The sequence below is a fragment of the Oenanthe melanoleuca genome, chromosome 7 (genome assembly GCF_029582105.1).
Source record: "Oenanthe melanoleuca isolate GR-GAL-2019-014 chromosome 7, OMel1.0, whole genome shotgun sequence".
Taxonomy (NCBI): Eukaryota; Metazoa; Chordata; class Aves; order Passeriformes; family Muscicapidae; genus Oenanthe; species Oenanthe melanoleuca.
Window position 1 is genome coordinate 35,875,575 of NC_079341.1, and position 21,075 is coordinate 35,896,649.

Consider the following 21,075-nt stretch of genomic DNA (forward strand, 5'->3'; position numbering starts at 1 on the left):
TGTCACCTGTGTCCCTGTGTCTCTGTCCCTGTGTCACCTCTGTCCCTGTGTCTCTGTATCCCTGTGTCACCTGTGTCCCTGTGTCCCTGTATCACCTGTCCCTGTATCACCCGTCCCTGTGTCCCTCTGTTCCTGTCCCCCTGTGTCACCTGTCCCTGTGTCCCTGTATCCCTGTGTCACCTGTCCCTGTGTCCCTGTGTCCCTCTCTGTATCCCTGTGTCCCTGTGTCACTGTGTCCCTGTATCACCTGTCCCTATATAACCTGTCCCTATATAACCTGTCCCTGTGTCCCTCTGTGTCCCTGGCCCTTTGTCACCTCTGTCCCTGTGTCCTTGGCCCTGTGTCCCTGTATCACCTGTCCCTATATAACCTGTCCCTGTGTCCCTCTGTGTCCCTGGCCCTTTGTCACCTCTGTCCCTGTGTCCTTGGCCCTGTGTCCCTGTGTCCCTGTCCCTGTGTCCCCGTGTCCCTCTGTGTCCCTGTGTCACTCTGTGTCCCTGTGTCACTGTCCCTGTGTCCCCGTGTCCCTTTGTGTCCCTGTGTCACTGTCCCTGTGTCCTTGGCCCTGTGTCCCTGTGTCCCTGTGTCACCTGTCCCTGTGTCCCTGTGTCACTGTCCCTGTCCCTGTCCCTGCAGAAGCTGAAGCACACAGAGAGTGACAAGCTGCAGGTGCAGATCCAGGCTTACCTGGACAACGTGTTTGACGTGGGGGCTCTGCTGGAGGATGCTGAGACCAAGAATGCAGCCCTGGAGAGGGTGGAGGAGCTGGAAGAGAACCTTTCCCACGTGAGCTTGGACTGCCTTTTGGCTTTGCCTGCTTTGGGGGAAGTTCCTTGGAAAACCCTTTCCTTTGGGATTGCTGGGCCTCTCACCTGGGACAAAACCACACCCTGGTTGTGCTTCCAGGAGGATTCACCTGGCACAGGTGTGGGAGCTGGGAGAGCTGATTTACTGGAAAATTCCAACTCCTCAGCAGAGCAGCCCAAAAACTGAGGAAAAAAATCCTGGCAGGGAAGAATAACCAACCCTGCTTTAAATAAGGGCTCAGGAAAATCCACTTGGGTAGATGCTCAGGGTTTGCTGTCCCCAAACTTGGTGTCAGTTCCTTTAGGCTTTTGGAAAATAATAAAAAAAAAAGAAAAGGGGGATTTCCATACTTCAAACCTGAGAAAAGGCTTTTCCTTCTCTCACCATCCCTGTATTCCATCACTTGGAATAAATAATGTTCTCAGCTTGCTGTGCAGGGTTTGTCTCTCTGGGGTGTTGTAGGAATCAGGGACTGGTTTGGGTTGGAAGGGACATTAAACCCATCCAGTTAAAACCTTCAGGGCAGGAACACCTTCCTCTGTCCAGGCTGCTCTAGGCACATTCCAGTTTGATATCTCCCATCTCAGGCAGGAATCTCTTCCCAAGGCTTCAGGGTTTCCTGGAATACCAATAATTTATCAATTAATCCAAGAAGTGACCTGTTATTTTGAGATTTTGCAGTTACTGAATCCATTTCTCTTTTGCTGGGCAGTTATCTGAAAAACTGCAGGACACAGAGAACGAAGCCATGGCCAAAATTGTGGAACTGGAAAAGCAACTGATGCAGAGGAACAAAGAACTGGATGTGATCAGGGTGAGTGGATGGGGCTGGATCCAGGCTGGAGGAGTGCAGATCACAGATCTGGGGCAGGACAGTTCTCTTGGCTTCCCACTGTGGAACCTGGAGTGGAATTGAGGTGGAATTATTGGTGTGGATGGACAGGAATCCCTTTGGGTGTGCCAGCAATGGCTGGCTGAGATGGACACATCTCATTCCCCAGCTCTGGAATTCCAGCTGGCAGTTTTGGAGCTGTGGAGGTCCCAAAGGGTGGGAGAAGCCAGAATTTCTCTGGGCAGGTGCAGTGCAATCCCCTCTCTGATCCTGCCCTGGGAGTGTGAGCATTCCCTGTTGCTGTGCCACCCCAGGAGATCTACAAGGATGCCAACAGCCAGGTGCACACCCTGAGGAAGATGGTGAAGGAGAAGGAGGAGGCCATCCAGCGCCAGTCCACGCTGGAGAAGAAGATCCACGAGCTGGAGAAGCAGGGAACCATCAAGATCCAGAAGAAAGGGGACGGGGACATCTCCATCCTGCCCGTGGCCCTGGGCTCTGGGGTGGTGCCAGCAGGAGCAGAGGCAGTGCCAGGCCCCTGTGCCACCCCTGGAGCCTCCTCAGTGCCCCTGCCCCCGCCCCCACCGCCCCTGCCCGCCCTGCCCGGCTCACCTGAGGCAGGTGAGGAGGGGGGGGACCCAGTGCCAGGGCCTCAGCACCTCCCATGGGCAAATTCCTGCTCTTCCCTGGGAGCAGAGTGTGAAACCCAGAAAATTTCTGCTGCTCCAGCATTCCCCTTGTTTGTATATTGTATATAAATATAAATGTACAATAAGAAAATATACAATATATAAATACACAATAAGAAAAAGTATATCCCAAAAAAATAGATCCCCACTTGGCTGCCCCCTCCACTTGTTCTTTCCATGCATGGAAGAATTTTTTCCTGGAAGAATTCTCCCTTCTTTCCAGAGGGTGCAGGTGCTGGCTGAGGGTGGGGAGGGGACAGGGGTGGCTCTGTGTTCTCCATGGTAACTCCATTTTCCCTCCATCCCACAGTGCCCAACGGCCCCGTGGCAGTGCCTGTGCCTCCTCCCCCTCCCCCTCCTCCTCCTCCTCCTCCTCCTCCTCCTCTCCCAGGTCCAGCTCTGGATGCAGCTCCAGCACCACCACCACCCTCAGCTCCCCCCCTGCCTGGCACAGCCTCACCCACCGTGGTCTTCAACTCTGGCCTGGCAGGTAAAACCCCCTCAGACCCCAAAAACACCCCCAGGTCCTCAGTGCTGCTGCAGTGAGGTGTTGGTGGAGGAAGGAACATTCCTGCAGCTGCCCCGAGCATCCCTGGAAATGTCTGAGGTTTTCCTTGGGATGAGGGAGCTGGAGAATCCCCAAAACTGGCTGAGATTTTGGGGTTTATCAGCCCCAGCTTTGGGTTTGTTCTGGGGCAGTTGGAACAAAGCTCACACCACCAGTTGGATAAACAGCCAGTGCCAGACTTTGGGATGGGCTTTGACAGAATGTGGCTTTGGCTCCTTCTGAGAGGAAATATCTGTGCAAAATTCGGGATTTTTATGGAAGAAAAGACAAAAATTGGGAATTTTTTGGAGGGAAGGACAATGTGCTGCCCATCCTTACCCATGTTTTAGCCACCACCTCCTGCCTGGTGTCTCAGGGGGTGACTGCTGTCCCCAAAAATCTCCAGAGCTTATTACAAGTCCAAAGCAAGAGACTCTCATTAAGAGAGAAAAAATATTTAATTAATTAAATATTAATATTTAATGTAGTTATTTAAATTAATAAATTTATTTATATCTAAATATTAATATTTAACTCTGATTAAATATTCTAGCCTTTAAAGGTTTCTTTGGAAAAAAGCATCCTGGATCCAGAGGGTCCCTGGCTGTTTTTTAGGGAAACCCAGCCCAGAGGGAGCAGATCCCTGGGGTGCCTGGGGGCAGATCCTGGTTTTTCCAGTGGGAATTCCGAGGGAGTGGGACTGGAAATCCTTTTCTGGATGCAGGGGCTCCCCAGGCAGGAGCAGTTGGGAAATAACAAATGCTGCTTTTCTCACCTTTCCTAACCCTTTTTTCTCTGTTCCTTCTGCTTGCTGCTCAGATGGGCCCATCAAGCTCTTCTGTAGGTTCCTTCCTGCTGAGTATTCCCTATCCTGGCATTCCCTGGGTCCTGGGGATGGGCAGGGGGAGGTGGGAGCCACCCTGGGGATTTGGGCACCCAGAGCTTGGGAAGGGAGGAGGAGGAGGAGGAGGAGGAAGGGAGATCTGCAGGGGTTCTGAGCATTCCTGCCTCCCCTGTCCTGGAATAACCTGGCAGCAGTTAATTGTCCATTCCAATGTCTGCACAAGTAGAAAATTGCTTTTTCCATGGATATTCAAAGCTAGTCCTTCTTTTATTTTAGGAATTATTTGAAGTAACCCCATGAATTAAGCAGAGAGCAAAACCCTGTTTAGTGTAGATGAGCATAAGTTGGATAAATGCAATTCCCAAAATAGCCACTGGAATATTCTGTGTATTCCCTGTTATCCACTGCAGGACCAGGGTTTCTATTCCACATCTGCCAGATTTTTTGGGAAATAATTCAGGAGCAAAACGTTGGTTGGTGTATTTAATTAATTGATTTTGTAGCAAGGAACAAGTTTGTGTTGTTATGTAAGGGAGAAGAAATGGGAACTGGATTATGGAAATTATTTATGTGGCTTCCAGATTGAAAGGGATAGGGACAGGAATAGGAATAGGAATAGGAATAGGAATAGGAATAGGAATAGGAATAGGAATAGGAATAGGAATAGGAATAGAATTAGAAATAGAAATAGAAATAGGGTTGTTCCCTTGCTCAGACAGGCCTCATTTCCAGGTTTCATTTCCACAACTCCTTTGTTTAAATTCCTGAATTACTCCAGAGCTCCTAAATGACTTGGATTTGCTGGATTTGCACAGCACAGGAATTAAAACCTGGTTTTAAGCCCCTGTTAAAGCCCAGCTTTGCTGCAGCTCAGCCCCTTTGGCCTTGAAACTCAGACTTGCTGAGAAGGTGCCCACTGCAGTTTCCCCAAATCCCATTTCCCAAAACTTTGGGAATGGGGCTTTTTCTGCTTCCTATCCCATTTGTGACACAGCTCAGAGTGGGCTCTGCTCTTCAGGGCTGAATTCGCCCACTCCCCCCTTTTCCCAGGAGTTTGGACAGAGCCTGGGGGGCAGTGGTGGTGCAGGAATCCCAGATTTCCCTTTGGGAAGTTCTCAGAGCCCTGGGGGTTGGTGCTGCCAGGACAGGAGGATCTCCAGGGGGATAACCAGGCGAGCCCAGTTCTGAATTCCAGCTGGGCAGCTGCTGTGTGCTGCAGCCCCTCAGGAATTCTCCCTGTGCTGTCCCCAGCTGTGAAGATCAAGAAGCCCATCAAGACCAAGTTCAGGATGCCCGTGTTCAACTGGGTGGCGCTGAAACCCAACCAGATCAACGGCACCGTCTTCAACGAGATCGACGACGAGCGCATCCTCGAGGTGCCCTGCTGTCCAATCCGTGGTGTCCCCTCCCTGCTGTGCCATCCCTGCTGTCCCCTCCCTGCTGTCCCCTCCCTGCTGTGCCATCCCTGCTGTCCCCTCCCTGGTGTCCCCTCCCTGCTGTGCCATCCCTGGTGTCCCCTCCCTGCTGCCCCATCCCTGCTGTCCCCTCCCTGCTGTCCCCTCCCTGCTGTCCCCTCCCTGCTGTGCCATCCCTGCTGTGCCATCCCTGCTGTCCCCTCCCTGCTGCCCCATCCCTGCTGTCCCATCCCTGCTGTCCCCTCCCTGCTGTGCCATCCCTGCTGTGCCATCCCTGCTGCCCCATCCCTGCTGTCCCCTCCCTGCTGTGCCATCCCTGCTGTGCCATCCCTGCTGTCCCCTCCCCGCTGTCCCCTCCCTGCTGTCCCCTCCCTGCTGTCCCCTCCCTGCTGTGCCATCCCTGCTGTGCCCTCCCTGCTGTGCCATCCCTGCTGTGCCATCCCTGCTGTGCCATCCCTGCTGTCCCCTCCCTGCTGTCCCCTCCCTGGTGTCCCATCCCTGCTGTCCCCTCCCTGGTGTCCCCTCTCTGCTGTGCCATCCCTGCTGTGCCATCCCTTCTCCCCTGCTGGCTTGGTTTGAACACAGGTGCCTGCTAAAAAAATCAGGAGCCTTCTTGAAATGCAGAATGTAAACCTCCTCCCTCCTAATTATTGTAATTTTGAAATTAAGAAGCTCTCGGGTAAAGATATGGCAATAGGAATAACAGTTCTTTACTAGGAAAATTAAACTAGAAATGCAGTATTACACAGAACAATCCCAGCCCTGCCAGAGTCAGAATCCAAGCTGACACCCGTCAGTCAGTCAGGGTGTTGGCACAGTCCCATTCAATGGTGGCTGCATCCTCCTGCAGGGGCAGATGTGGTTCAGCTGGAGCAGTGCTCCTGGAGAAGGTGCAGTTTCCTCTGAAGCTCCAGGGATGATGTGGAAGGCTCTGGTTTTCCTCTGGAATCCAGTGGCAAAGGCTGCTCTGGTGTTGCAAATCTCAGTTTTTATCTGGGTAGGAAAGGCTTGGCTCCTCCCCTGGCTGGAGCATCTCCCATGGGATGATGGAATTTTATCAGTCATGCCCTGGGACTCAGTGGCCATGAACAGGAGATATCTCCTGGAGGGAGGATGGGCTGTGGGAAGATAAAGATGATTGCCCAGCTGGTTTAACAGATTACCCCAAACCATTCCATGATCCACTCTCAGCCCCCACAATGCTTTTCCAGCAGCTCTGGATTTTAGGATTTCATGTTCCCTGCAGGATAAATCCTTTCCTTTCCTTTCCAGGATCTAAACGTGGATGAATTCGAGGAAATCTTCAAAACAAAAGCCCAGGGCCCAGCCATGGATCTGACTTCCAGCAAGCAGAAGATCCCTCAGAAGGGATCCAACAAAGTCACACTGCTGGATGCCAACAGAGCCAAGAATTTGGCCATCACCCTGCGGAAGGCCGGGAAGACGGCGGACGAGATCTGCAGAGCCATCCACGTGTGAGTGTGGGATTCCAGCAGGGGAACCTCCCCAGGTCACTGGGCTGCTGGGAAACAGCCTGGAGTGGGCAGCTGCTGGAAATGCTGGGAAGAATTCCAAGGGAATTCCCAGAAATCTGAATTCCCAGAAGTCAGAATGGCTGGAGCTCAGGAACCTCCCAGCTCTGTGCTGCTGAGTCACTGTTGAGGTTGGATAAATTAGCACTTCCTTGGTTAAAGCTGCTCGTTCCAACCTCTCCAGTTTGCTGTGGCAGCTCCCAGTCTGCTCCACAATATTTCCTGTTCCAGTGGGCAATTCCAGAGGGAGCCCAGGAAGGGGCAGCTCTTGTGGTTGGCTCCATGAAGGATGGGTTTAATCCAGGTGCTGGAGCAGATTTTGCATGGAATTGGGTTTGTGGAGTGGCCTCAGTAACAGGATCCCTCCCTGCTTCTGGGACAGGTGGAGCTGATCCCAAATCCAGAGGGAGCCCAGGAGCAGGGAGCTCTTCTGGTTGGCTCCATGAAGGATGGGTTTAATCCAGGTGCTGGAGCAGATTTTGCATGGAATTGGGTTTGTGGAGTGACCTCAGGAATTGATATAGATCCTTCCCTGCTCATGGGACAGATGGAGCTGATCCCAAATCCTTGGGGCTGGTCCCAAGTCCATCCAGACTCACCCTGACCATGACAAACATCTCCCACTCCTCCCTTAAGGAATATCCCCAAAATATGTGGATGCACAAGCTTTGCTTTTGGCTGAGGGTGACCCAAACCTGCCCCAGGTCCTGGCAGGTTCAGCAGTTGGGCTTTAGGGTGCTCTGGGCCAATTAAATACAAATATTTGCTCCTCCCCACTGCTTTTCCCTGGAAAAGTGAGCCTGGAGGGGTGGGGGAATGCCCACATGTTTGGAAATGGGAGCAGCATCATTCCCAGAATCCCTGGATCCTGTTCCCATCTCCATGGGCAGGCAGGAGGAGCTTCACAGTTGCTGCTTTGCTTTTCTCCATGTGGAGCTGAATCCCAGACTGCTTGGGGCTGGGAAGGAGCTCAAAGATCATCCAGTTCATCCAGGGACACCTCCCACTATTCCAGGTTGTTCCAGCCTGGCCTGGGACACTGCCAGGGATCCAGGGGCAGCCACAGCTGCTCTGGGAATTCCAGCCCAACCAGGAATTCCCAGTTCCCAATATCCCAATATCTCAATATCCCAATATCTCAATATTCACATATCTCAATATCCCAATATCTCAGTATCCCAATATCTCAATATCCCAGTATCCCAATTCCCAGTTCCCAACATCCCAATATCCCAATATCCCAATATCCCAATATCTCAATATCCCAATATCTCAATATCCCGATTCCAAATATCCCAATATCCCAATATCTCAGTATCCCAGTATCTTAATATCCCAACATCCCAACATCCCAATATCCCAACATCCCAATATCCCAATATCCCAATATCCCAATATCTCAATATCCCAATATCTCAATATCCCGATTCCAAATATCCCAATATCCCAATATCTCAATATCCCAGTATCTTAATATCCCAACATCCCAATATCCAATATCCCAATATCTCAATATCCCAATATCTCAATATCCCGATTCCCAATATCCCAATATGCCAATATCTCAATATCTCAATATCTCAATATCCCGATTCCCAATATCCCAATATTCCAATTCCCAGTATCCCAAATCCCAATATTCCAATTCCCAATATCCCAATATCCCAATTCCCAACATCCCAATTCCCGATATCCCAATATCCATCCCATTCCTCTGGCAGTGGAGCCATTCCCTGTGTCCTGTCCCTCCATCCCTTGTCCCCTGCCCCTCTCCAGCTCTCCTGGAGCCCCTTTAGTCCCTGGAAAGAGCTCTGGGTTTTTCCCTGGACCCTTCCCTTCTCCAGATGGACATTCCCACCTCTCCCAGCCTGGCTGAGCTTTACCCCAGCCCCTTTTCCCTGGATCCCCAGGTTTGACCTGAAGACGCTGCCGGTGGATTTCGTGGAGTGCCTGATGCGCTTCCTGCCCACGGAGAACGAGGTGAAGGTGCTGAGGCTGTACGAGAGGGAGAGGAAGCCCCTGGAGAACCTGTCGGACGAGGACAGGTTCATGCTGCAGTTCAGCAAGATCGAGAGGCTGATGCAGAAAATGACCATCATGGCCTTCATCGGCAACTTCGCCGAGAGCGTCCAGATGCTGACCCCGGTGAGAGCGGCGGGGTGGACAGAGATGGGGTGGACACAGGAATGGGCAGAGATGGGATGGACAGAGATGGGATGGACAGAGATGGGATTTCACAGATGGGATGGACACAGCTGGGATGGACACAGCTGGGGTGGACACAGATGGGATGACACAGCTGGGATGGACAGAGATGGGATGGACTCAGCTGGGATGGACACAGGAATGGACAGAGATGGGGTGGACAGAGATGGGATTTCACAGCTGGGATGGACAGAGAGGGGATGGACACAGCTGGAATAGCCAGAGCTGGGATTTCACAGCTGGGATGGACAGAGATGGGGTGGACAGAGATGGAGTGGACAGAGATGGGATTTCACAGATGGGATGGACACAGCTGGGGTGGACTCAGCTGGGATGGACACAGATGGGATGGACACAGATGGGATGGACAGAGCTGGGATGGACACAGCTGGGGTGGGCACAGCTGGGGTGGACACAGCTGGGATGGACAGAGATGGAATAGCCAGAGCTGGGATTTCACAGCTGGGATGGCCAGAGATGGGATGGACACAGCTGGGATGGACAGAGATGGGATGGACACAGGAATGGACACATGGGATGGACACAGCTGGGATAGTCACAGATGGGATGGACAGAGATGGGATGGCCACAGCTGGAATTGCCACAGCTGCAATTGCCACAGCTGGGATTCCATAGATGGGATAGTCACAGCTGGCGTAGTCACAGCTGGAATAGCCACAGGTGGGATATCCACAGCTGGAATTCCACAGCTGGAAGGGACTCACAGCATCATAGATACAGCTGCTAACCCTGCACAGACAGCCCCAAATTCCCACCCTGGGATATCCAAACACTGGAGCTCTGGCAGCCGCAGGAATTGGACATTCCAGGGATCCAGGGGCAGCCACAGCTGCTCTGGGAATTCCATCCCAGCCAGGAATTCCCAATTCCCAATTCCCAATATCCATCCCTGCCCTCTGGCAGTGTCCCATTCCCTGTGTCCTGTCCCTCCATCCCTTGTCCTCAGCCCCTCTCCAGCTCTCCTGGAGCCCCTTTAGCCCTGGAATGTGCTGGAAGCTCTCCTGGATCCTTCCCAGCTCTCCCAGCCTGGCTCCACGGCAGAGGGACACCCATGCTCTGTCCCACGGTGTGGATGAAAACCAGGAAGGGATTTTTTCAGGATGTGAGTGTTTGGATGTTGATTTTCCTCCTGGCTGGGTGTGCATTAACCAAAGCTCTCCCTGCAGCAACTCCACGCCATCATCGCTGCCTCTGTGTCCATAAAGTCATCCCAAAAACTGAAGAAAATCCTGGAGGTAGGTCTGATCCAGCTCCCCTTCCAGGGGTGTCCAAACCTCATGGAATTTGTCCTGAGGATTCCTGCTCTGCTCTGTTTCCTCCTGGCAGATCATCCTGGCTCTTGGGAATTACATGAACAGCAGCAAGCGAGGGGCTGTGTATGGATTCAAGCTGCAGAGTTTAGACCTGGTAAGAAAAGCAGGGATGTGTTGTGGGCAGCTGGGAATTTAAACTGTGGAGTTCTTCAGGTTGGAAAAACCTTCCAAGATCTTTGAGTCCAACCATTCCCAGCACTGTCCCTGTCCCCAAATGTCACATCCCCAGGGTTTTACATCCCTGCAGGGATGGATGGAGACTCCACCTGAGCACCTTTTCCATGAAGGAATTGTCCCAAAACCCACCCTGCCCTGCCCTGGGGCTGTTCCCTCTCCTCCTGTCCCTGTCCCTGTTCCCAGATCCCAAATCCCCCCGGCTGTGCCCTCCTGGCAGGGAATTCCAGAGAGGGAAAAGATCCCTCGGGATCCTCCTTTGCTCCAGCCTGAGCCCCTTCCCATTTCCCTCAGGAATTCTCCATCCCTTTCCCATTTCCCTCAGGAATTCACCACCCCTGGAACCTTTCCCACTTTTCCAGTCTCTCTATCCCAGCCCTATGGCCATCAGGGTGTCATGCTGACCCAGGTGGCTGCTGGGGGACTCCACTGGTGCTTCCCAGCATGGCAAACACCCTGAGTGTTCTCAGCACTGATTCCCTGTGCCTGGAGCTGCTCCCAGCCCTCACTGTGTCCCTGCTGTTCCAGCTGCTGGAGACCAAGTCCACGGACCGGAAGCAGACGCTGCTGCACTACATCTCCAACGTGGTGAGGGACAAGTACCAGCACGTGGCCCTGTTCTACAACGAGCTGCACTACGTGGAGAAGGCAGCAGCAGGTACAGCCCCTCTGTGCCCCTGCACCCCTGAGCTCAGCATTGCTCTGTCACTGGGTTAAAACAGCTGTCTGCTAAAAGAGGCAGGAAATGGACAATGTGAACCCCCTCCCTCCAAATTATTGTAGTTTTGAAATTAAGGGGCTCTCAGGCAAAGATATGGGAATTAGGAATAACAGTTCTTTACTAGGAAAATTAAAACAGAAATGCAGTATTACACAGAACAATCCCAGCCCTGCCAGAGTCAGAATCCAAGCTGACACCCGTCAGTCAGTCAGGGTGTTGGCACAGTCCCATTCAATGGTGGCTGCATCCTCCTGCAGGGGCAGATGTGGTTCAGCTGGAGCAGTGCTCCTGGAGAAGGTGCAGTTTCCTCTGAAGCTCCAGGGATGATGTGGAAGGCTCTGGTTTTCCTCTGGGATCCAGTGGCAAAGGCTGCTCTGGTGTTGCAAATCTCAGTTTTTATCTGGGTAGGAAAGGCTTGGCTCCTCCCCTGGCTGGAGCATCTCCCATGGGATGATGGAATTTTATCAGTCATGCCCTGGGACTCAGTGGCCATGAACAGGAGATATCTCCTGGAGGGAGGATGGGCTGTGGGAAGATAAAGATGATTGCCCAGCTGGTTTAAAGGTGGGATGGAATGCACACTTTGGTCACACCAAGCCTCTGTGCCCCCAGTGTCCCTGGAGAACGTGCTGCTGGATGTGAAGGAGCTGCAGCGGGGGCTGGAGCTCACCAAGCGCGAGTACACCATGCACGACCACAACACCATGCTCAAGGACTTCATCCAGAGCAACGAGGGCAAGCTCAAGAAGCTGCAGGACGATGCCAAAATAGCCCAGGTGGGTGTGTGTGCTGGATTTGGGCTGTTTCCTGGAGGATGCCTGGCAGGGTGACACTGTGCCTGTTGCAGGATGCCTTTGATGATGCTGTGAAGTATTTCGGGGAGAATCCCAAGACAACCCCGCCCTCGGTGTTCTTCCCGGTGTTCGTGCGCTTTGTGAAGGCCTACAAGGTAAAGCACAGCCTCCTCCTCCTCTCCTCCTTCTTCTCTTCCTCCTCCTCTCCTCTTTCTTCTCTTACTCCTCTTCGTCCTCCTCTTCTCTTTCTTCTTCTCCTCATCCTCTTTGTCGTCCCCCTACTTCTCCTGTACTCTTTTTCTCCTTCTTCTCCATTTCTCCTCCTTCTCTTTCTCCTCCTTTTCTTTTCCTCCCCTTCCTTCTCCTCCTCTTTTCCTCCCCTTCCTTCTCCTCCTCTTTTCCTCCTCCTCTTCTTTTCCTCCTTTTCCTTTCTCCTCCTACTTTTCCATCTTCCTTCTCCTTCTCCTTTTTTTCTTCTCCTTGCTTCTTTCTTTCTCCTTTCACCTTTCTTTCTCCATTCTTCTTTTCTTCTTTCTCCTCTTTCTTTGTCCCTCTCCATCTCTTTGTCCATTTCCTCCTTCTCCTCCTTCTCCTTCTCCTTCTCCTTCTCCTTCTCCTTCTCCTTCTCCTTCTCCTTCTCCTTCTCCTTCTCCTTCTCCTTCTCCTTCTCCTTCTCCTTCTCCTTCTCCTTCTCCTTCTCCTTCTCCTTCTCCTTCTCCTTCTCCTTCTCCTTCTCCTTCTCCTTCTCCTTCTCCTTCTCCTTCTCCTTCTCTTCCTCCTCCTCCTCCTCCTCTTCCTCCTCCTCCTGCTTCCCCAGAAAGCCCCATGTTGGCACAGATCCCATCCCTCCCTGGCTCCCCTGGAATCTCTAACCTGTGGATTTTCTCACAAACAGCAAGCAGAGGAAGAGAACGAGCTGAGGAAAAAGCAGGAGCAGGCCTTAATGGAAAAGCTCATGGAGCAAGAAGCATTGATGGAGCAGCAGGACCAAAAGGTAGGGGACAAACACGGCTCCCAGGTGGGATTGTGCTCCTGAGTTTTGGAAACTTCAGCTCCAAGTGAGGAATTGGAGTAGCCTGGAAAGAGTCTGGAATTTTTTATGGAAGGAACTGGAATAGGCTGGTAAAGTTGTTTTGCTGTGGAAGTCTGCAGAATTAATGAGAACTGAACAGGGGGAAAGTGTTTTCCATATTGTTGTCTTTTCCATATTTCCATGAGCTGAGCTTTATGAACTTGACCCTGCCCTGAGCTCTGCATGGAGCAGTGAGCACACGGCTGTTCCCAGCCTTGGAGTGGGGTGGGGATGCAGGAGCTGGGGGTGCAGAGGTGGGTGAGGCTGAGCAGGAGCCAGGAGGGCTGGAGCTGACCCTGACCATGACCCTGAGCCTGACCCTGAGCTGTGCTGCTGCAGTCCCCGTCCCACAGGAGCAGGAGGCAGCAGCAGGAGCTGATCGCGGAGCTGCGGCGCCGCCAGGTCAAGGACAACCGGCACGTCTACGAGGGCAAGGACGGCGCCATCGAGGACATCATCACAGGTGTGCTGGGCCTGGGCCCTGTACCCCTGAGCCCCTGTACCCCTGAGCCCCTGGAACCCCTGAGCCCTGAGCCCCTGGAACCCCTGAGCACTGAGCCCTGAGCACTGAGCCCTGAGCCCCTGTACCCCTGAGCACTGAGCCCCTGGAACCCCTGAGCACTGAGCCCTGAGCACTGAGCCCTGAGCCCCTCGTACCCCTGAGCACTGAGCCCTGAGCCCTGAGCCCCTGGAACCCCTGAGCCCCTGGAACCCCTGAGCCCTGAGAACTGAGCCCAGCACAGATACCCTGAGCCCCTGGAACCCCTAAACCCATCACAGGTACCCCTGAACCCCCTGAGCCCCTGTACCCCCTGAGCCCAGCACAGGTACCCCTGAACTCCCTGAGCCCCCTGAGCCCAGCACAGGTACCCCTGAACCCCCTGAACCCAGCACAGCTACTCCTGAGCCCTGAGCCCCTGTAACCTCTGAATCCAGCACAGGTACCCCTGAACCCCCTGAGCCCCCTGAACCCAGCACAGGTACCCTGAACCCATTACAGGTACCCTGAGCCCTGAACCCCCTGAGCCCTGAGCCCCCTGAATCCTGAACACTGAGCCCTGAGCCCCTAGAAGCCAGCACAGGTACCCCTGAACACAGCACAGGTACCCTGAGCCCTGAGCCCCTGTACCCCCTGAACCCAGCACAGGTACCCCTGAACTCCCTGAGCCCCCTGAGCCCAGCACAGGTACCCCAGACCCCTTCCAGCTGGAAGTTCCAGCCTCAGGAACTCCCAGGGGATCTGCTCCAGGGCTTTGAGGGTGTTGTGTGGTTGGAGCAGGTGCAGAAGGTTCTGCTCCCTCTCTTGCAGCTTGTGGGACGTTCCCAGGGTCTCAGAGCAGGGAGTGCCTGATCCCACAGCTGCTCCAGCTGTCCCAGATCCCTTTTTTCTCCCCACAAATGGGATCAGTGTGAGGATGAAGAGCCTCTGTTCTTATTAAAATTGATCCCAGAAGTCCTTCAGTCAAGCCCCAGTGCCCCCAGACTGCTCCAGGTTTTCCTGCAGATCCCAGAGGGAGGGGACAGAGCCCCTGGAGCAGCCAGGCACAGCCAGGACTTGGCTGCAAGGATTTGCTGATTCAAAGAGCCACCTGAAGTGCATCTTTCCCAGGAATTAAATCATTTTTACCACTTCCAGCTTCTGGGATCACAAAGCTGGAAGTTTTCCACACATTTTTCACCTGTGCTGTGGAAGGAAAATGATTTAACACCTCAGGAGCTTCACAAACTCCATTTCCTTGCACAGAACCGAAAAGAAAAAAAAAATCTTTGCCAACTGCTCCTGGAAGTTTTCCACAGGAGTTTTTCCTGCAGAAGGGACTGAGGAAAGCCAGGGAATTTGTGTGTGAAGTTTTCCCAACTCCTTTAACCTTGGTTAATGCCCTGAGATAACATTCCTCATTTCAAGGGCAGTAATATCCAACTGGCATTGCTTCCACAACTCCTCCTGACTCCTGGGACTTGGTTTAATTGGAAAGATGGTTCTGCTCTGTGGCAGGAGCAGATTGTGTGGCAGAACCATCCCTGTGGAAAAAAACCACCAGGGGAGAGGGGCCAGGCTCAGGTTAAACATTTCCTGTGCTCTTGTGCCTGGATTTGCCCATTTTGGGGCCTCAAGACACAGAGGAGGAAAGGTCAGGTAGGACTGAGGTCACCTCCAGTGAATCCTGAACTTCCATCCCTGGAGATCTCCCAGTGAATCCTGAACTTCCATCCCTGGAGATCTCCCAGTGAATCCTGAACTTCCCCATCCCTGGAGATCTCCCAGTGAATCCTGAACTTCCATCCCTGGAGATCTCCCAGTGAATCCTGAACTTCCCCATCCCTGGAGATCTCCCAGTGAATCCTGAACTTCCATCCCTGGAGATCTCCCAGTGAATCCTGAACTTCCCCATCCCTGGAAGTGTCCCAGGCCAGGCTGCACAGGGCTGGGAGCACTCTGGGATAATGGAAGGTGTCCTGCCCATGGCAGGGTGGACTGGGATGGGATTTCAGTTCCCTTCCAACCCAGATCATCCCAAACACCAAGGTCTTCCCACAAACGTGTTCTTCCAGGGAATTACTTTATTAGAGGCCACTGGGGGATGGCTTTAGGGTGAAGATCAGGGATGGGGAAGGAATTCCTGGCTGGGAGGGTGGGCAGGCCCTGGCACAGGCTCCCAGAGGATCCCTGGGAACCCCAGAGGCTCAGGGAGCAGCCGGGGCAGGGGCCGTGCCCTGCCTGGGGACGAGTCAGGTCCCAGCCCGTTCTGGGGTGCCACGAGCGGATCAAACCCCTCCTGAGCCCTGTCCCAGGGCCACGAGGAGCCTGGCAGTGTCCCCAGGGCTGTCCCAGGCTGTCCCAGGCCGTGCTGATGCTTTGTGTGGCTGTTGTTGTTCCCATGCAGTGCTGAAGACGGTGCCCTTCACCGCCCGCAGCGCCAAGCGCGGCTCTCGCTTCTTCTGCGACCCCGCTGTCCCCGAGGAGCCCCACCCCTAACCCTCCCTGCCCCAACCTGCTGCTCTGGCACACCTGCAAGGTCACTGGGCCTTTGTGCCACTCTGTGTGTCACCTCAGCCAGCAGTCTGTGGCTGTTCAGTGTGTTGGTGTCCTGTGGTGTCCCCTGTATTGCATGTCCTGTTCATCCCACTGACCCCACTGACCCCACAGCACAGTGAGCTGGGAGTCACTGCACTGAGTCACTGCAGGGACGGCTCACCTGGCTCCTCTCACTCAGGGTGCCCTGCATGTGGCACCTCCAGGGGAATTCCAGCCTGCATGGACCTTGGGGGTGGCTTCTGGCCCGGGAATGTCACCCCTGGGGTGGTTTTAGGGTTTTTAACCAGCACCTGCATGTTCAGCTGCATGGGTGAAATCTCTCCTTGTTTGGTCACATCCAGTGTTAACTCTTCTGTCAGTTCCATGCCAGCTTTATTGGATGGGATCAGGAATTCTCACTGAGCAGGGGAGGGGGAGCAGGGCTGGGAACCCCGGGGATACAGAGCAGAGCCCTGGAGTGGGGCTGGGGCAGAGCTGGTGTGGAACTGAGCCACTGCCACCGTGGTGTCCCCACCCCAGCACGGCCCTGGCACTGCTCCTGCCACCCTCCCTGTGCAGTTCCATCAGTGAATCCACAAACTAACCCTCCATGCTTCTTTGGTTCTCTCTGTCTTCTCTTCCTGGAGCCAACCAACCTCCAAAGCAGCTGGGAATGGGGCAGGGAGCAGCCCCCTGTCCCTCTGTCCCCCTGTCCCTCCTGTCCCTGTGTCCTCCCTGTCCCCCTGTCCCTCCTGTCCCCTTGTCCCCCTGTCCCTCCTGCCCTGCCTAACCCCTCCAGCTCTGCTTTCTGCCCGGGAGCTTTGAACACTGACTTCATCCTCCATCCCATTTTTTTACTTAACCATCATTTTTTTTTGTGTTTTGTTTTTTTTTTTTTTTTTTCTGTTTGTTGTTTTTTTTTTGTTTTCTGTTTAGCCCTAAAGAAGAATAATATCACTAAATTTCCCAATGTTCACTCGAGGGTAAGGATTTCTTCTAGCACAGCCGTGGTGGAGGATTCCCAGAGCTGGCAAGCATCACTTTTTACTTGGCTTCCTCCTCTCTCTCTGTGCCAGGCAGCTGGTGGTAGATGTGGCTGAGCTAATACTGGTGAGACCCTCGAGGCCACTTGAGACCCAGGTCCTTGGTTCTCACCTCTGGAGGTGCTGGGATCCACAGGATGTTGGCTGGTGCCATCAGCACCGTTTTGGCCACTTCTCCTCAAGTTGAGCCCAAAATAATCTTGTCCCCAAGTGCTGTTGGTTGGTGACAATCTCCACACTCAATTTTGGCCATTTTAATTCAAGTCCAGCCCATAATAATCCTGTCCCTGGGTGCTGTTGGACAGTGATCACCATCACACTCTCTTCAAGTCCAGCCCAGAACAGTGGCTCTGCTGGCCCCAGGTGTCCCAGCTTTGTCCCCAGGTGTCCCCAGGTGTCCCCAGCTCTGTGCCCAGGTGTCCCCAGCTTTGTCCCCAGCTTTGTCCCCAGATGTCCCCAGGTGTCCCAGCTTTGTCCCCAGGTGTCCCCAGCTCTGTGCCCAGGTGTCCCCAGGTGTGTCCCCAGCTGCTGCAGCCCCACAGGTGGGTTCTGCAGGAGGTGCAGTCCCAACTCCAGGTGTGGAGAGAAGTTTGGGAATTCTGTGAAACTCCCACCAGGAGCTATCTAGGAAATCTGTCCAAAACAAATTTGTTGGCCAGGAGACCAGTATTTGAACTGGAATTGTCTTCAGGGCTTGTTCTGTAGGTGCCCAGGTGACACAAGTGACACCTGTGATGTCCCATTCCACCATCCCATCATCAGCTTTCTCCCTTTCCATCCATCCCATCCATGCTCAGTGTCCTCCCCAGCTCACTGCTGACTGTCACTGCAGAGCCCAGCCCAGCCCAGCTGCTCTCCCAGCCTGAGCAATCCCACTGATCCATCCCAAATGGGATGTGGGGATCCTAAATCCGCCCTGGTGGGGCTGAACCCACAGGTGCCCTGAGGAAAGTCCTTCAGTGGGAGTGTGGGAACAGCTCAGAGGGGTCTGTGTGTCCTCTGAGCCAGCTGGGAGGGGACACTGATCCCACAGGAGCATCCCAGTGATCCCACAGCATCCCAGTGATCCCACAGAAGGATCCCACAGCACCATCCCCTTGATCCCACACCATTCCCATGATCCCACACCATTCCCAGTGATCCCACACCATTCCCATGATCCCACACCATCCCCAGTGCCACACCATTCCCAGTGATCCCACACCATTCCCACGATCCCACCAGTATTCCCATGATCCCACCAGTATTCCCAGTGATCCCACACCATTCCCAGTGATCCCACAGTATTCCCATGATCCCACACCATTCCCAGTGATCCCACACCATTCCCGTGATCCCACAGTATTCCCAGTGATCCCACACCATTCCCGCGATCCCACCAGTATTCCCAGTGATCCCACTAGTATTCCCAGTGATCCCACACCATTCCCAGTGATCCCACACCATTCCCGCGATCCCACCAGTATTACCCCTCCACTGGGGCGCATAGTTGGGCACATCCATCCATCCTTCCATCCCCTCCCACCCCGTCCCCGCTCCCCGCTGCTCCCGCTGCTTTGGTTGGCTTCCCGCGGGGCTGTGGCCGTGCGCGGTGTCGCGTGTCCGTGTGTCCCGCGGTGCGTCCCGCGGTGTCCGTGTGTCTGTCTGACCGCGTGTCCCCGCAGATCTGCGGAACCAGCCGTACCGCCGCGCCGACGCGCTGAGGAGGAGCGTCCGCCGCCGCCTGGACGAGCACGGGCTGCGCCCCGGCCCCGCCGAGCTGGGGCTCTGAGCCCCCCCGAGCGGCCCCGACCCCAAATTCCCGGGAAAACCCGATTTTGGGGTCCCGGCGCCGCGCCCCCACGCCAAGTGCCTGACACGGAAGATGCGCTCCCAGCGCTGGGTCGGTGCGTCCCTCCCCAGCCCCGCGGGGTTTGTAACCAAAATGTAAAATAGTTCGGGAGGGAGGGTCCTGCGGGCCTGATGGAAACTGGGAATACTGGGAATCCATACTGGGATGTGCTTGGCTTTTAATGCTGCGCCTCCAGCTGCACTTACCGGCTCTTCTTGAATTAAAATACAAACGATATTTAAGGGCTTTCTGGACACGGAATTAAAATAATCCCAAAGTGCAACAACCCGGCCCTTGTGTCCCGGCCCGCAGGGACTGGAACGGAGCAGGAGTTCGGGATAACAATAATTTATTAATTAGCACTAAGCCATTAACAGCCAGTAATCAGTATTAGGCTCTGAGCGCTGCAGTCCAGCTCAGGGGAAGCCCAGCCCCAAATTCCCAATTTGGGCCCCTGATGGAATTTCCCACCCCTGAAAAGGAGCAGGAGGCAGATTCAGGGAAGAGCTGGACTGAGGGGAAGTTTGGAAATTTGTCCTTCCCAAATCCCATTTTGCCTCCAGCCTCCCCGCCCGGGCTCACCCCTCTGTTCATTGTAAAATTTCTTGTATAGTATTTAACCACTCAGTTTCTTTGCCCTTTTCCATTGTGCTCCTGTGAACCACTGGTGAAGGTCCCTAATTTTTGGTTTTTTTTTGGTTTTTTTTTTCCCTTGGATAATGTGTAGTTATATGATAATCTGTTTTTAAATGTACAGATATTTTGCTACAAAATTGGTGCAGTTTTTTATGGTTTTTACACTTCCCCCCCTCCCCTTTAGCCTCTGGGTAATATTGTAAATATTGTTTAAAAGGAAATAAATGCATCAAGCCTGTGCTATACAATCTGAATGTTATTTTAACTTATAGTTTTTGTTTTTATATTTAACTAAAAGGACAGTTTGGGACTCAGAGTTACCACATTGACCAATTTCCAGGAATTTTTCCTTGAAAAGCTGCCAAGTTTTTGCATTTCCAGCACTGTGTACTTGACCTGCTAAAGAGAACATGCCACTGTTGGAATGAGTGGATCAAAGGAAATTGGGGAATTTGCATTTCAAATTTCAGCACTTGTCTGGGTATAAGCACTAAATCTCATTTTCTTCAGCTCAAAGGTATTTTTTCTAATAAAAGCCCCAAATGAAAGCCAAGCTGGCATGTTCTCTTTAATATTTTTCTAGTCATAGATTTGCTTCTTAGCAAGATTAGAAATGTTTTCTAAAGCAGTTCATGTTCCTTTCCTGGTCTGTTCCTGCCATAAAATCAAATAAACTATTTACACTACTACACTGAAATCCAGAGGGGTTTGTTGGGTCACTTTTACCTGGATTTTTTTGGGGTTTTTTGGTTTGGTTTTTTTCCCCAAAAATGGTGAATTTGATAGGTGAACACCTGGAGCCTGTGTGGATGAAAAACTGAAAGAATTTTGAAAGAATCAATTTATTCTTTGTTATTTTGGAAGAGGCTGAGGGAAGAAATTTGGGGTGTGGATGTTCCTGGATCAGCTCCAGGACAGAAATAAATGAAGATTCACATTGGTCAGAAATCTGAATATTTAAGTCCTAAACAACTTGAATTTTAGTATCAAATTTAATTTTTAAAAGGGTTTAATAAAATTATTCTAAGTGGGGGGAGGGGTGTCAGGATTAACCAGCACAGCCCAAAATTTCAACATTGATGGACCAAGTTAAAAATCATCCTAAATAATCCAATAATTGATTAAAAAGAATCAAATTCCTAAAATTCCTTCCAGTTTCCAGCTGTTGGCTGTGCTGGGGCTGCCACAGGAAAAAAATGGGGTTGGGAAATAAGAAAAAGAAGGAAAAACACCCAAAAAAAAGCTGGAAAAATAAGCCTGAGCTCAATTCCCTGGAAAACTCCATCCTGCCTTGCTTGGTTTAAAAGCAGGCTCAGCTTAAACTGAATTTTTTCAGATTTTAGATTCTAAGAAAACCCCACCACTGGAATAACTGACATTCCCAGTTTTTTATTTTTAATGGAAAAATAAAAAACCTTTTAAGAGTGATATGATATTCCCTCAGGAACAGCTTTTCCCTTGAATTTGTGTATTAATTATTAATAAAATAATAGCATTGGAAGAAATTCCTCTTTGTTTGCAAACCCTCAGGTCCTGTCAGACTCAAAATCCTCCTAAATCCAATTGCAGGAGCTGCTGCCCCT

General features: G+C 52.5%; 1 protein-coding gene across 5 annotated transcripts in view; it reads left to right on the plus strand.

Annotated features, from left to right (window-relative positions):
• The window catches only part of FMNL2 (formin like 2), a 113,493-nt gene extending 93,312 nt beyond the window's left edge, over positions 1-20,181 (plus strand). The window contains exons 12-27 of one of the 5 annotated variants that reach the window (XM_056495937.1): positions 637-786; positions 1,520-1,621; positions 1,954-2,260; positions 2,639-2,818; positions 4,971-5,095; positions 6,407-6,609; positions 8,577-8,811; positions 10,059-10,127; positions 10,219-10,299; positions 10,908-11,037; positions 11,713-11,876; positions 11,948-12,049; positions 12,790-12,888; positions 13,306-13,429; positions 16,919-17,012; positions 18,690-20,181. In XM_056495937.1, the coding sequence (XP_056351912.1) occupies positions 637-786; positions 1,520-1,621; positions 1,954-2,260; positions 2,639-2,818; positions 4,971-5,095; positions 6,407-6,609; positions 8,577-8,811; positions 10,059-10,127; positions 10,219-10,299; positions 10,908-11,037; positions 11,713-11,876; positions 11,948-12,049; positions 12,790-12,888; positions 13,306-13,429; positions 16,919-17,012; position 18,690 (2,166 nt within the window). In that variant the 3' untranslated portion in view covers positions 18,691-20,181. Of the gene's footprint in view, positions 1-636; positions 787-1,519; positions 1,622-1,953; positions 2,261-2,638; positions 2,819-4,970; positions 5,096-6,406; positions 6,610-8,576; positions 8,812-10,058; positions 10,128-10,218; positions 10,300-10,907; positions 11,038-11,712; positions 11,877-11,947; positions 12,050-12,789; positions 12,889-13,305; positions 13,430-15,851; positions 16,085-16,918; positions 17,417-18,689 lie in introns of those variants that run through there. The other 4 variants (XM_056495938.1, XM_056495936.1, XM_056495935.1 and 1 more) reach the window with 4 other exon arrangements.
• Positions 20,182-21,075: the final 894 nt, after the last annotated feature.